At 38.0% G+C, this 16068-nt stretch overlaps 1 protein-coding gene across 1 annotated transcript in view; it reads left to right on the forward strand.

Moving 5' to 3' along the window:
- The window catches only part of LOC134675256 (cGMP-specific 3',5'-cyclic phosphodiesterase-like), a 72058-nt gene extending 56431 nt beyond the window's left edge, over positions 1–15627 (forward strand). The window contains exons 8-18 of the mRNA XM_063533475.1: positions 305–481; positions 1446–1571; positions 2380–2497; positions 3380–3471; positions 3800–4123; positions 6050–6203; positions 7178–7337; positions 8799–9019; positions 9437–9611; positions 10391–10543; positions 11865–15627. Coding sequence (XP_063389545.1) covers positions 305–481; positions 1446–1571; positions 2380–2497; positions 3380–3471; positions 3800–4123; positions 6050–6203; positions 7178–7337; positions 8799–9019; positions 9437–9611; positions 10391–10526 — 1683 coding nt within the window. The 3' untranslated portion in view covers positions 10527–10543; positions 11865–15627. The remainder of the gene's footprint in view (positions 1–304; positions 482–1445; positions 1572–2379; positions 2498–3379; positions 3472–3799; positions 4124–6049; positions 6204–7177; positions 7338–8798; positions 9020–9436; positions 9612–10390; positions 10544–11864) is intronic.
- The last annotated feature ends 441 nt before the right edge of the window (positions 15628–16068 follow it).

The raw sequence follows: 16068 nt of genomic DNA on the forward strand, positions 1-16068 counted from the left end.
TTGTCCATATTACATACAAAATAGCCAAGGAGGCTCGTGGGCCACATTTGAGAGGTTCGCGGGCCGCTTGTTGTCGACCGCTGCTCTAAGGAGTAGAAAGATTTATTAATTATTACAATACCACTTGTATTGCCTTAATGTCCACTATACGTAGTCAGTTCTACAGTAATGTCAATAAATCCTTCTGTCTAACTAAGCATACTTTTCTACAAGAAAGTCTCACGAGAAGTCTTTCGAGAACCCCGATAACCAGCAATCGGTATAATGTATACTAAATGATACTATATTCAAATTTCGTTTGCAGGTCGCACAATCCAATAAAGCCTTAAACATCTCCGAGGTATCAGATTGGAGGAGAGAGCACGGTATCGAGTTACAAGACCCAACGAATGACGACGCGAAGGATGTCAGGACGATGCTCTGCATGCCCATCGTTAACGCTAATAAAGACGTTATTGGCGTGGCACAGCTTATCAATAAGGTATGTGAAGTTGTAGCAAATGATACAAGTGGATTAAACCAAAATAGCTCTAAACATCTCCGAGGTATCAGACTGGAGGAAAGAGTACGGTATCGAGCTACAAGACCCTGCGAATAAGGATGCGATGCGAAGGATGATATTAATAAGGCTAATAAAGACGTTATTGGTGTGGCACAGCTTATCAATAAGGTATGTGAAGTTGTAGCAAATGGTGCAAGTAAATCAAACCAAAATAACTCGAAACATCTCCGAGGTATCAAGACTGGAGGAAAGAGTACGGTATCGAGTTACAAGATCCTGCAAATAAAGATGCGAACGATGACGTTATTAAGGTTAATAAATAAGACGTTATTGGCGTAGCACAGCTTATCAAATAGGGTATGTATTGCTATACATAGGTACCCTAACAACAATTAGTGGAACAAACTAACAAGGTCTTAAACTGTCTAATAAATGCTTTATTGACGTGGCACAGCTTATTATAAGATTAAGAGAGATTATACACATCTTCGGGGTGTCTGTCTGAAGGAAAATTGCACGAATTGCTATAGGTGAAGGAAGACACCCAGAATTAATTACAAGCAACCCAAACTTATCTGTTTCAAGTCTTCAAATATGTATTATAGTCAGTGTGCCAAAAATATTTGAACTCTTCGCTTAACCTGTCCCACGAGCATTGACTTAAATGAAATTTGCTTTAATAATGTACATATGGCATGGCCCTATCCTTTTTGTCCCTGATTTGAGCCTGTTGGAGAGGACGGGTTAATATCGCTATGATCCTGGCCTGATAGCAATGAGATGGATAGAAGATACATCAAAACATAAATCGATCGAATTTGATCCAGTCTTCTTTAAGAAATCGGGAAACTTATAAAATAGACCCCCACAAAGTGATAAGCTCCTTCTTTCTAAGTTGGTTACCAGTAGTCGTTAAGATTGACTTTTAATTTATATGTTTCAGGAAAATGGTTGTCAATTTACTGACGGCGATATATCGATATTCGAAGCATTCGCCATCTTTTGCGGTTTGGGCATCCACAACACGCAGATGTATGAAAACGCTTGCAAGCTGATGGCTAAACAGAAGGTATGCTACGGTTTAAGGTAAACGTACTGGTGCTCAACGCGGTCCCAGGACATGTCATTTTGAAACTAAAGTCATTGTCAATAGAGGTGACAGCAAGGTGCCATCTATTGGGCATTAGCATGTCGAGCACTTGTACGTTTACCTTACTGCATTGGGTTATAGAACCCAAAAATTCAAAGACGTCAACTGACGCGCGCAGCCACAGCCCAATATCAGCCTAACTGCATTGCGACAAGGTTCAATATGACACGCCACACACGCTAGACGTAACGTTTAAGGGGTTAAGGACCATTAAACTTAATAACAGAAGTATATTTTAGTCATTTTGTCAGTCTTGAAAACCTCTTAACTGTCAGTAGTGTCACATAGATGGCTTCACACGTCACAAGTCCCAGTTTAAAGATCCGGTGAAGTTATACATTAGTTGCTCGCCAATCCGGCATTCCCACACACCGGATAACAGAGCAGTTGCATTTGATACGTAGAATAATCCGACAGGGTCAAAATTTTTGGTGCCCGTCTGCCAGATTACCGAGCGCCTACTGTACATCCTCAACGCAAACAGGGCTTATGTGTTTACTGATTTCACCGGTTTGCAGAGTACTATTAAATTATGTAACCGGTTATTACGTATTATTAACCGGTATTGTAATACCTGTTATGGAAATGCGGCCAGTGTCCTGGGGACTATGCCCCAGGTGACATTATAGGTTTCTTCGAAAATTGAATTGAATTGTAGTACCTTTGTAAATATTGTAAATATATTTTAAAGAATACCTGTTTATTGATAACAATGATTGTGTTCCAGGTGGCGTTAGAGTGTCTGTCATACCACGCCACAGCTTCAGCAGAAGACACCAACAAGCTCTGTCAAGATATCATCCCCACTGCCGAAACCTACAATCTTTACAGCTTTCAGTTCCATGGTGAGAATTTCACTTTTTTATGGTTTTCCCCTCTTGTGTGTCTTGACAGGAGGGATTTTGCCAATGACGACATTTTAAGATGCACCAGACTTATAGTATGTATGTATGTATGTATGTATTTACTTTATTGTACATAGAAATATAAACACGAGAAACACAGTTAGACAGTTACAGAGTCAATTAATACAACAAAGGCGAACTTACACCGGAAATACGACTTATAGTTTTAAATAAGGATAAAAATGTCTTGGGCGAGAATGGAACTCGTGTCTCTGAGACAGCGGCTCAATGTTTTGCCAGCTGACCCTGAACCTTAACCGAAGCTTGACTCGTGTTCGGGCCGGAGCTCCCGGCGCTTACTTTTCTATGGCATGACAAGCCGATCACGTGATGCTTTCCATAGAAGCTCCGGCCCGGACAGAATACAGACTTTATTGGTAAATATAAACATATTTACGGCCCAGTAACGTGAGTCTTCCTTTATGGTGAATCCTTCCATTATGCTAGGTTATCACAGTGATGCAGATCCACGTAGGTGTGTATATGGCATAGACTAGGAATCCTCTAGACCGAGTTTAGAGCAATTATTTCATGCAACCGATGATGCCAAAAATATGGGGGTGCGTGAGACGAGGTGAGCGAAGTCCCGTGCCGTGATTGGTCCGTTCAAAGACACGGACGTCACACAAAGACACTTTCGACTCGAACATGGAGTAAAATTACCGTATGCGTGGCAGAGAGGGTAGCGCGACTATGCTCAGTCTAGAGGATGTTTTGTCTGTGGTATATGGCGATGTCTCACTCGCACACCGGCGGAGCGGCATGTTGATCCGCATCCAATGTGAAAAATTGTGTTTTAACGTCCCCTTTCTTCATTTTCAGACTTCGACCTTTCTGACGAAGACACGTGCAGAGCGACGCTCAGAATGTTCCTCCAGTGCAACTTGGTTGAGAAGTTCCACATACCTTATGACGTAAGCACAAAAACACTATTGTGTAGCTACAGACAGCAGCAGAACATGCTAAGCGGGCCAGGTGTTCAAAATTATCTTCACGCGAGTTGAGTTGAGATTGTTAAGAGAAGAAGAGCGTGCCAAGGTAATTTTGAACACCTCGCCCACTTAACAACTTCTGCTGCTGACTGATGTTTTCAAGCCTGGTCAAGCATTATTTGAAGCTATTACAATACCTACAACCTTTACGAATTACATTTTACAGCAATAAAAAGATAAATACGCAAAGTGATATTTTTTGCCAGTATTACTTTCTAGTGCATTAATTGTTATGATGATATTTTTCCAGGTCTTATGTCGTTGGATACTAAGCGTCAAGAAGAACTATAGACCAGTAAAATACCACAACTGGCGACACGCCTTAAACGTAGCACAAACTATGTTCGCGATGCTAAAGACAGGCAAGATGGAGCGATTCATGTCGGACCTAGAAATCCTAGGTTTACTAGTAGCTTGCCTATGTCATGACCTGGATCATCGAGGGACGAATAACGCATTTCAAACGAAGACAGAAAGTCCTCTGGCAATTTTGTATTCGACATCGACTATGGAGCATCACCATTTTGACCAGTGCGTCATGATTTTAAATAGTGAAAGCAATAATATATTTCAGGTAAGTTTTCTTTTTGCGCGATTACTGCGATTTAACTTTTCAACATCTTTCTGCAACTTAAAGAAGCTAACCTAGCCTTTTACTTTAGGTAGCTAGTAGCTAAAATGGAAACCGGTAAACTTCACAAACCGGTTCATAAACCGGTTTTTATAATTTATACTACGGTCGGTTATACGTCGGTGGCAAACAAGCATACGGCCCGCCTGATGTTAAGCAGTCACCGTAGCCTATTAAGTTTAAGCCTAATTAAAAACAAATGCTTAATAAGAATAGAGAAATATCAATGTTAATTCTCCTGTCTACGTATTAGCAAGGTCATGAGTAATTTAGGATTTTTTATATCAAGTCTGTGACAAGCGGTTATACGGCCCGCCTGATAAAAAGCGGTTACCGCAGCTTAAGGAAGCTTACATCCGCAGATTGCGCTTTGAAGATTTTAGAAGCCTTTAAAGTCCTTTTTTGAAGAACCTTAAATGTGCCTCAAGAAAACCTCAGAGATAAAGTTGACGAATCACATTTATAAATGGGTCTATCGCGAATAATTTATCGCCTTTATTTACCGTACCGACACAGGTTTCACTGACTTAATTAGGGTTTCTGGTTTCTCGACCTTTTTAATTTCTCGAGGCACGGGAATTCTCGACCAAGATTTCTCGAGTTTCTCGAGGATCTCGAGAAATTTTGAAAATATCAAAAAACACCATGTTATTTTAATTTTTTTGCTTTATCACAAATCAGACTCATAGGAATCGTAGGAGAGATCAGTAATCCACCATAGGGTAAATTTTTAAGTTACCATTAATTGCACTTAATAATCAATAAATTAAACAACAAACAAAAAAAAACTATAGGTGCAGGCATGCGCGCCGGTGATGTGATATGCTATAGTGTATTTCTTTAGGTGCCTATTTAACAACATTTTATCAAACCACAGTATTGTGGTAATAGGTATAGGTGTCTATGGTATTATATTAGGCAAGAATATTCAAGTCAATAAATTTAACTCGATGTGACAAACTTACAGAAGTTTTACTACGAAATAGTCAACGTAACAATGAAGCTGATAAAATTGTGATATTTTGCTAATAGGAATATATCGGGATGATTTGATTTATTAATAGTAATTTAGACGAATTTTCACGAGTCTTTTTATTGAAAAACAATTTTGAAAATTAAATCACCGCAAATATGTAAAAATTACAAATCATATACGATAGTTCAAATTACTTTGCTTTCACAAATAATAGTTACTTATTTATTTTAAAGCGTTTTTTACTTTTTTTAATAAAAAGACACGTCATGACAGTTCAAAAGTTTCAAATCGTGAAAATTGGATGAAGCCAGAACGATAGGATAGGGGACAGATCAAGGCAGTTTTTTATTTGGTTGGTTAACTACCAAATAAATGTTTTAAGTACTTGTAAACGTAAAAAAAACAACGGGTTGCACTCCGGGAGTGCCGGCAGAAGTGAAAACTCAATGACATTGTAACAGTTTTTCGATCAGGTCACATGTCCGTTTAACGTCTTACGCTCTCGCGAGTTTAACATTTTTTCCCCATCACAAAAAGTGCACAGAGCCACTAAAGAAGTTTTCACTTCAAAAAAACATTGCTTAAATTTATTTAACTACCTAAACAATAACACTATACTGCACTATAGACATAGCACGTGTTATACGCGTGTTTTCTTTTTACTTATCACAAGAGATTTATTTCTCGAGTTCTCGAGGCATTGAGTGTTTTTTTTCCGTCTCGACTCGACGAAATCTGTCCTAGATTTCTCGAGATTTCTCGCCTCGAGAATTCTCTTGCAGAAACCCTAGACTTAATATGTGTTCAAAGCGTGAAAGTTTTAAATATTATACAGAATTGACGAGTTTTAAAAACTGCAATCTGTATTTAAAATATTAATCTTTCTATTTCAGGCTCTCTCCCCGTGCGATTATAAAGACGTAATGCGGGTGGTAGAAACGGCCATACTTTCAACAGACCTGGCGATGTATTTCAAGAAGAAATCCAAGTTCCTAGAGCTGGTCGACAATGGGGAGTTCGACTGGCAGAGTCAGGAGAAGAAAGAGTGTAAGTATTAACCGGTTTTGAGCTTACATTAACATCAGGCAGCCTAGCCAAGGTAACAATCGCTCCGCCATCGAATCGCTTTGTGTCTTATCACTCTTCGTTATATTAATGTGACAGTGACATTTGCGTTTTGTTCACTACGGAGCAATAGCGATTGGCATGTTGTCTACGGGACCGGGGCTGGTAACAGTATCTAAAATCCAGGGGCCGAATACCGGTATAATTTCTATTCGAATTAACCGGTTTTTAATTTAGGTACCTCGTCGGTTGTTGTAATTATTTTATTCCTTGTCTGTTATCTTGGCTTAATGAATAGGGTAACAATAAGTAATAATTAAACCAACCCTTTACAGAATAGAGCTTAAATAGGTACCTATCTTGTCAAAAATCATTGCATATTGATTTTACTGGTTCTCGGCAATAGGCATATTTAAACGTAGACTGTTCAGAAATCAAAGAATGACGTTAATAGAGAAGATGTAAACCAAAGTTATGTCTTGATGACGCATTTTAGCTCCATTTGTCCTAAGTAAACAAACTCCTGAGTCAAACTTCTCCATAAAATTCACGTTTCTAAATCCATAATGATTAAAAAAATATATAAATAAGATTCCCGCAGTTGCGAACCCAAGTTGCCTTAAACTTGGGTCTCTATTGTTTCCCATAAAGTTTTAAGTAATAAAATGTACTGTTTGTCCACATTTTCGTTAGTCATCATTTGGTTTTTCTCAGAAACGCGTAACGTTTCAGGATTGCTGTAAAACAAACCTAACCTATCTTATAGGATAACCCTACGAAAATCCTGAAAAGGTAACGGCTTCAGAATTATGACTAATTATAATCTGACAATCATTACATTATGACTTTCAATAACTATGTCAAACAAAGGGACCCCCTTAAATTTACTATCAATTCAAGTATCATTATATTATACGTACTTTTTCTTATAAGTACCTATTACTTACGTTTTACAGTACTATGCGGCATGATGATGACAGCCTGCGACGTGTCAGCCATTGCCAAGCCTTGGGAGGTGCAGCATAAGGTGGCCAAGCTGGTCGCTGACGAGTTCTTCGACCAGGGGGACTTGGAGAAGCTGCAGCTCAACCAGCAGCCCATTGCTATGATGGACAGGTACTTGACCTTCTATATAGAAGTATAACCATCGCCAAGCCTTGGGAGGTGCAGCATAAGGTCGCCAAGCTGGTCGCTGATGAGTTCTTCGACCAGGGAGACTTGGAAAAGCTGCAGCTCAACCAGCAGCCCATTGCTACGATGGACAGGTACTTGACTTTCTATATAGAAGTATAACCATCGCCAAGCCTTGGGGGGTAAGCATAAGGTGGCCAAGCTGGTCGCTGACGAGTTCTTCGACCAGGGGGACTTGGAGAAGCTGCAGCTCAACCAGCAGCCCATTGCTATGATGGACAGGTACTTGACCTTCTATATAGAAGTATAACCATCGCCAAGCCTTGGGGGGTAAGCATAAGGTCGCCAAGCTGGTCGCTGACGAGTTCTTCGACCAGGGGGACTTGGAGAAGCTGCAGCTCAACCAGCAGCCCATTGCTATGATGGACAGGTACTTGACCTTCTATATAGAAGTATAACCATCGCCAAGCCTTGGGGGGTAAGCATAAGGTCGCCAAGCTGGTCGCTGACGAGTTCTTCGACCAGGGCGACTTGGAGAAGCTGCAGCTCAACAAGCAGCCCATTGCTATGATGGATAGGTACTTGACCTTCTATATAGAAGTATAACCATCGCCAAGCCTTGGGGGGTAAGCATAAGGTGGCCAAGCTGGTCGCTGACGAGTTCTTCGACCAGGGGGACTTGGAGAAGCTGCAGCTCAACCAGCAGCCCATTGCTATGATGGACAGGTACTTGACCTTCTACACATCTACATGAACACACGCTCACGGAAGTCGCTACGACGGAGCTGTGATTTCGTGACACACGCACACATACTTAATTATCGGTTTTGAGTCGGTGACCGCTCGGCCAACGCATACATTCACAACTGGTTTTTAATTGAATGGAAAAACCGGTTATTAACCGAAATTTCATACAAATAAAAACCGGTTTACGTTCCCTACTTTGTATCAAATATAATGTTTTGTGGCTGAATTGAAAGCGCGGACGTCAGATACTCTGGAGTCGCGAGTTCGAGTCTCGGTGTCTTCTTGAGAGGTAGAGGTTGTTACTTAATACACCCGAGTCTCAATTCTTTCAATTATTCTCTTTTTACCCTTCCCCAATGTCTATTATGGAGAGTAAATATTATTTTCATCACACTCGCTCAGTAAATGTGGAATTGCACGCAGGTTTAGCGGGAGTTATAGAAAAAGCGTTCTCCCTAGGGACTTATGAAGTTTCTAGTGCCATAATTAACAGTTTTTTTGTCTTTATACTTAATTTTTATATCGCAAGTGTGATGAAAAATATTGTGTGTAACTCGGGGCGTAATAATATTGCAAACTCGAGTCTATAAATCGCTCCGGCAAGCCGTCGCGATTTAACTTACTCTCGTTTGCAATATTCAACTTACGCCCCATGTTGCACGATGTACTATTTTTTCGATTTTTTCCTTTATTTTACAGAGAAAAAAAAGACGAGCTGCCCCAAATGCAAGTAGGCTTCATCGACATGATCTGCCTGCCGCTATACAGGGTGCTCTCGGACACGTTCCCCTGGATCCAGCCCCTGTACACAGGCACCCTGGACAACCGAAACCGGTGGCAGGACCTCGCGGAGAAGGTGGAGATGGGGCTCACGTGGATCGACCATGACACTATTGATAAGCCTATTGAGGAGTTTACTGGTAGGTTATTTTTGATATTCGTTGTTTACATAATTTTATAAATGAAGACAAAGTTAACATTAGTTTATTAGTAGGGAATGCAAATCGGTTATTTTTTGTATGGAAATAACCGCGGTTTCGGTTAAAAACCGATTATTGCCATACAAAAAATAACCGATTTGCATTCCCTATTTATTAGAGTTAGACCAAGATAAGTCTGCAAAGGTTTTGATACCACACGCAGTGCAAGTGTTATTATAAACGTCAAACTTCTATGAAATTACGAGTATGGCGTATAAATAACAGTTGCACTGCGTGGGCTATCAAAATCATTGCGGCCTTCTCTTGGTCTAACTCTATCAAAATTATCAACACATTAAACCCATTCATCTTTTTTTGACACTAGTTTAATTTGGGAACATACAATTCTTTTTACAGCCTCTAGTGAGCCAATCAAAGACGTGGAATTTACTGTGACTACGTTAAACTGTGCTAAGACCGCCGCCGAAACGTCCATGGCTCTAGCCAAGCCTATAAAGACTCCTTTCCACTCGCTAAGAAGGGGGAAGAGTGGGAACTTTACATCAAGGTCGGCAAGGAGCAAACTTACTAGGTTAGTATATTACACAAGTCAGTTGTATGATATAATAATATTCTAATAATTGTAGTGGTAACAGTTAGTTTTATACATTTTATTTACCTATTTATCAAATAACATTTAATGCGTTTTAAATATTTTGTATAAACAGCGCGTTTGTCAAAATTTTATACCTACAAATACATTGTTTATTTATTAGTTTTATTACCTATAAAAGAGAAACATGTCTTTTATTAGGTATATTTTATACGGAAATCGTCAGTACTTAACACAGGCAATAGGTCCATATATCTTAGTACAAATCCATACAATAGGGTAGTTGACTGCCGAATTAGCCACTATGGAATCTCTATGAAATACAGAACAATGACGTCAGGGTCAAGTTATAATTTTTTCGAATTTATTAAATAGAAATACGAGTAGTGTCCAAAAATAACTCTATTATTTTTCTGGTGCTTTATTTCGTGCGTGGTGTGGAATAATTTATTTTAAAAACAGGAAACATCCCTATTGATTAGGTAATTTCATAGTTCACAGCTTAGTGTCGAGAATCAGAGGGGCTACCGCGAAAACCGAAATTCGCGAATTGCGGGGATCTTTCTCTTTTACTCGAATGAATGCGTAATTAGAGTGACAGAGAAAAATCCCCGCAATTTGCGAACTTCGATTTTCGCGGTTACAGCCCAGGCCCCTTGATTGCCATTGACCGTAATTCCAGATTTTTTTTAATATTTTCAGTTATTGACTTACCTCAAACAGTTGTAAAATCAAAGTGAAACCAAAGCCTCTTGCAGATCAATGTACGCGGCGCCCAGCTACCGGGAGGAGAGGTCAAGCATAAAGAGGCCGGAGAGCCAGCCGCCGGTGCCAGAAGAGCCGCAGCAGACTAGCAAGATTAAACATAAAGGCCGCCTGTGCCATATGTTGTGACGTTTAAGTTTTAACTGGTAAGTCTGTCATATCAATCCCTACAAATATTATAAAGAGCCAGCCACCGGTACAAAAAGAGCCGTAGCAGACTAGCAAGATTAAACATAAAGGCCGCCTGTGCCATATGTTGTGACGTTTAAGTTTTAACTGGTAAGTCTGTCATGACAATCCCTACGTATATAATAAAGAGCCAGATACCGGCGCAAAAAGAGCCGGAGCAGACTAGCAAGATTAAACATAAAGGGCGTCTGTGTCATATGTTGTGACGTTTAAGTTTTAACTGGTAAGTCTGTCATGACAATCCCTACGAATATAATAAAGAGCCAGATACCGGCGCAAAAAGAGCCGGAGCAGACTAGCAAGATTAAACATAAAGGGTGTCTGTGTCATATGTTGTGACGTTTAAGTTTTAACTGGTAAGTCTGTAATATCAATCCCTAGAAATATTATAAAGAGCCAGATACCGGTGAAAAAAGAGCCGGAGCAGACTAGCAAGATTAAACATAAAGGTCTCTGCCCACTACACCGTACCATACCATGACCGTGCTATGAACGTGTCAGGTAAAAAACTATTCTTTGTATGAAAAGTATGAGACTATGCCCACTAGCCCGTTCCGTCACCGACCATACCCGTCGCGTGCCATGCACGGACCGTCAAAAATAATCGGCGAGGATATTTTGCCGGTGCCGAAACGCTCCGTGCATGGCACGCAACGTTGATAGAACGCTGCGTGCAGGCGGCGAAACGGTGCGCATACGGGTTTTAACACTTTTAACCGCGTATGGTGACCGTTCTATATAAGCCCGTTATAAACGCGTTGCTATATTTCTTGCTCGCTCTTACCAGTCTGATAACTATTCGCTGGCTCTTTCTGACGAGTATTGCCCTCGCGAATAAAACGCGGGTACTAAGAGGATGAAACGCGGATGCTACGGGGATTATAGAGGGATGCTATGGGTATGATGCGCGGTTACTACGGGCACTAAACCCGTTATGTACAATGTGGACACGGTGTAGTGGGCATAGTAGGCCGTATCGCGTTAGATTCCGTGCCTGATACGTTCATAGCACGGTCATGGTATGATACGGTGTAGTGGGGAGAGACCTTAAAGGCCACCTGTGCCATATGTTTTGACGTTTAAGTTTTAACTGGAAAGTCTGTCATATCAATCTCTGCAAATACTATAAAGAGAGAGCCAGCCGCCGGTGCAAGAAGAGCCAGAGCAGACTAGCAAAATTAAACATACAGGGTGTCAGTGCATAGTCTAAATGAGCCCAAAGAGCCGACCGGCGGTTCAAGAGCTGGAACGGTATATTATTTCTTAATTTGTTAACAGGAGCAGTCAGAGTAGCACCGAGAAGCCGGATCGAGTGAAGCCGTCCAAATCGATCGATTGAACTGAAACCATTAAGGGGTTATTATTTACACCTATCCTTCTCCTACCTTCTTAAGAGATACAGAGAAACGTATTCCTTTCCCTGTCCCTCTCAGTGTCCGGAAAGGATAGATGTAGGTAATAACCCCTATATTATACTCTGCGCTCCAGTTACGATGAAATGTCGTTTAGATGCAATTCTATACATTTCTACTACTAATAGTGTATTCTTATAGGAAAACGCTACTGAGTTCGAAATTGCGGTTATTCCTGTTTTATAAAAGTTGTGCAATTGTTTAATAAAATAATACGTCTTTTTCTTACCAATTACTTACCTAGTTAGTAATTGTAATAGCAATTGAAATGAGAAAATATGATACGACTGGATTTTATTTGGTGTAGCTGAATTAAATGAAGTAGGTACCAATACTTGAAAACGTGTTATAAAACATTAGAATATTTAATAAGTCTTAGAGATTCATCTACTTGAACAGTACCTACTACTTTTAGTGAATAATATTTGAGATTGTGGATTATCTAGTTTGTTGATTCTTATAGTTTTAATTTGATGTATTTCAGTTACCAAGTTTCAGCGCTTACCAAAAATATTTTAACAAAAAACTTAGGCATAATTGCCTTGATTATTTATAATTTATTGTAATTTTTATACGAATAAATACAATTTTATTTATTAAGTGACAATTTACATAATATCACAAGTCGAAAATTATTTTCTTAACCCATTGACTGCCGACGACGCCTATAGACGCGCACGATGACAGTTAAGTAACATCTGTGCATGTCAATAAGCATTCGATATAGGTTATACAGGGTGTTTGATACATCGTTTGCCAAATTAAAACGGCAGATAGGTTGAGTCATTTGCTAATATCTTCTCATGCCTAGAAAAATAAAACTGGCCATGGTTTTTTTTACTACTACGCAAGTAAAAATTTGAAATTTGTCGAAAAACTGGCATAGAAGTGAAAAAAAAATGTGCGCCAAATTAAAAATTTCTAAGCCTGAGAAGATAGCAAATGACTCAACCTATCTGCCGTTTTAATTTGGCAAACGATGTACCAAACAACCTGTATAACAAGCGTGTCGTTAAATTGGTTAGTTTTAGATAGATTTCAATTATACTTTTTATTTAATAATTTATTTGATATCTTGACTTATTACTTTTTAACTACGGCAACTTTCGAATAAATGCCTTAGAGAAGTAATAGTAGCAACACCATTTAGGTGTTCGTTTTTCTTGTAAATCGAATACTTAGATAAATGTTTATCTTATTGATGTATTATTTACATAGACTGTGATCTAGCATTACTTCGCGAAATTCTATTTTAAAACTTCGTACTGTATTGTAGGTTGTGTCAAACGTTGTAGCAATCTAAAACTTAGAGGTCTCGGTATTGTATATAAACTTTGTATACATGAGCGATTTCCATTTTTTTGTACAATAAACATTTGTCTCAATCTTACTCCAATTCAATCTTGACAGTAAAAACACCTAGAATTTTATGATTATGATTAAAGTATGTAAACCTGTCATCAACATGAACATACGATAAAAAAAATTTAGTCACTGTATAAAAAAAAACATACTAATGTACTTTCTTTCTGGGTGATAGGAGATTTAGAAAACATGTTTAAATATGTACAAAAAAATAGAAATATCTCAAAAGTATGCAACTTGAAAACTTTTAAAATAGAATATTCGTTTCTTGGCCTGATACCGTGATGTATCGGATGTTTTAGAATAAAATATTAACTAATAGATTATAAGAGATTTTTACGAGAATAATTATTGTGACTTCGATCAATTATTTTTCAAATAAGACATTAGTTTATTACTGTTGACATTAATATTTGTTTGAAGCTGAAAGTATTATGATGCTAGTCGATGTTTCGTTTTCCGAGGAACATTATTACGTCCATTTGCTTATGAAGCTACCATGTGCAATATTTATATTTTTATGGTGGATAGGATAGAACCATTTGAAATCCGTAGCCTAGTCTCCTAAGGCCCACGGCCCTACCTATAGTACTTCTTCAGTTCGATGAAATTTGAACCTTATTCAATTGAAACAGATTTGCATATCTCTTGTTTCCTTAAATTTTCAAACAAATAAAAATCAACTCTATTCCCTGCACAATAGGTTCAAATTTTAGTGGAAAATTTTGGGTTTGTCATTTGTATGGCTGGGTCTTAGGAGGCTAGAACAGTTAAATATTGTACCGTACGTTGACTGCCAGGATATCACGATATGACGACTCTTTTCCTTTAGATAGGTACTGCAGTTATTAGTGACTTTATATCTAGCAATGTATAATAACTAAGACTCAGTTTAAAATGCCAATATACCTACCTGCCGAAGCAAAAAATCAGTTGGCTTCGTTTCATAAACGACATTCAGAAGTTCAGAACATTAGTTTGATCCATTTCTTGGCAATGTATTTTGAAATATTTCATATGTCTCATTGTTCATACCACTTTTATTAAGTTATATGACATTTATTTATATTTTTTGGTTGGAATGGTTGTCCTTTTTTTTGTTTTCCTCCATTTGTAGGTATATAAATTCATATAAAGCACATTAATATGAAATAATGTCACAACACATCATTCAAACGCGAAATAAGCAATTACATACCTACCAAGGCTCGAAACCGGTTTTTTCTACATACAAAAAATACCGGTTTTATTACGTTCTTTTTCGTTCTTTGGTTTATTATTTCATATTTAATAGGACAATCTAATAATACGAAGTTGTTACCTAAATACATAATCCAGTCCTACGTAAAGAACATAAAATAATTAAAAGTACTGGGTTATTTTGGGATTGAAAGAAAAACCGGTTCCGAGCCCTAATAGGTATTCAAAAGAATAACAATTAATAATATATTCAAATTATACTATGTATATAATATTAAAAGTTATTCTTTAAGTACCTGTGAATAATATAAATAAGAATTACATTTTTGAATTTTTATTGTAATAGATCGAATAATACGAGTTATGATTAAATAAACGTTTTAATATTAGATAAATGTGTCTTAAACTTTTAGATGGAAATCAAAATTATTTGTATCATAAATGGACTATTATGATAAGTACTCTGTTTTGACTTTGAAAGTTCTATTTTTTATAGATCTTCAACATTTCTGTGAAACGCACAGCAACGAAGGCGAAGTTCTATTTTAATTAAAAACGTTATGTTACCAAAAATATTATTTATAATAATGTTATTTATTTGTAAAAAAAAACATTACCTACTTGTTTATATAATTATTATTGAATATATTTTTTTGTTTATATTTTGTCAAAGTACCTAACAATTTAAATTGTGAAAACGCTCAGTGTAACAAATATAGGTATAACATGTACCTACCTACCTATAATTTATATCATTATATTTTTCACATAAATGAAAATGTAACATTCCCTTAAGTAATAATTATGTTCTTGTTAAAGTTAAGTGATATCAAATTCCAATAATACCTACAAATTAATTTCATATAGGATTGCGATAATACAAATTAATTTCATATAATATGTTTTATTGCGTTAACCATCCGATTTATGTACGGAGTGTAAACTATTGTTCCAAAGAAATAATTTGCTGAAATCATCCTGACACTACAAGAATTCGTTTCTTTTACTAAAGTTATGAAAATACTGAATGTGTAAGTACACGAATTAAACGTATTGTGAACATACGTGGCATTTTCATTATCCTAAGACGTCTGATATGTAATAACAGAATAATAATACGTACTCTAAAAGCCAGTCCAGACGGGAATAATTGCCCAATCTGGTTAAATTGTCAACATTAAGTTGCCAACCCTATATTTATGATACTAGTGATCTCCAAACCCCGGCCCGCGAAGCGTTCCAATCCGGCCCGCGGGAGCCAGGCTCCAGGTGTTGAGGCCCAACAGTAGCAAACAGATACACTACCCTCCCCCCCCCCTGATACACCACCCCGGCGCCGACGGTCGCCCTCGCGAAAATTCTGAGGCGCAATATGGCCTTCAGGTAAAGAAGGTTGGAGACCCCTGGCCTAGGACGTCCACATACGTGGCAATGCCCTGCCGTGTATCCTAAACGTTTGAAGTCTACAAATAAGTGTCATATTATGTAATATCTAATAAAGATAT

Source organism: Cydia fagiglandana, chromosome 21, assembly GCF_963556715.1.
Source record: "Cydia fagiglandana chromosome 21, ilCydFagi1.1, whole genome shotgun sequence".
In the NCBI taxonomy this organism is placed as follows: Eukaryota; Metazoa; Arthropoda; class Insecta; order Lepidoptera; family Tortricidae; genus Cydia; species Cydia fagiglandana.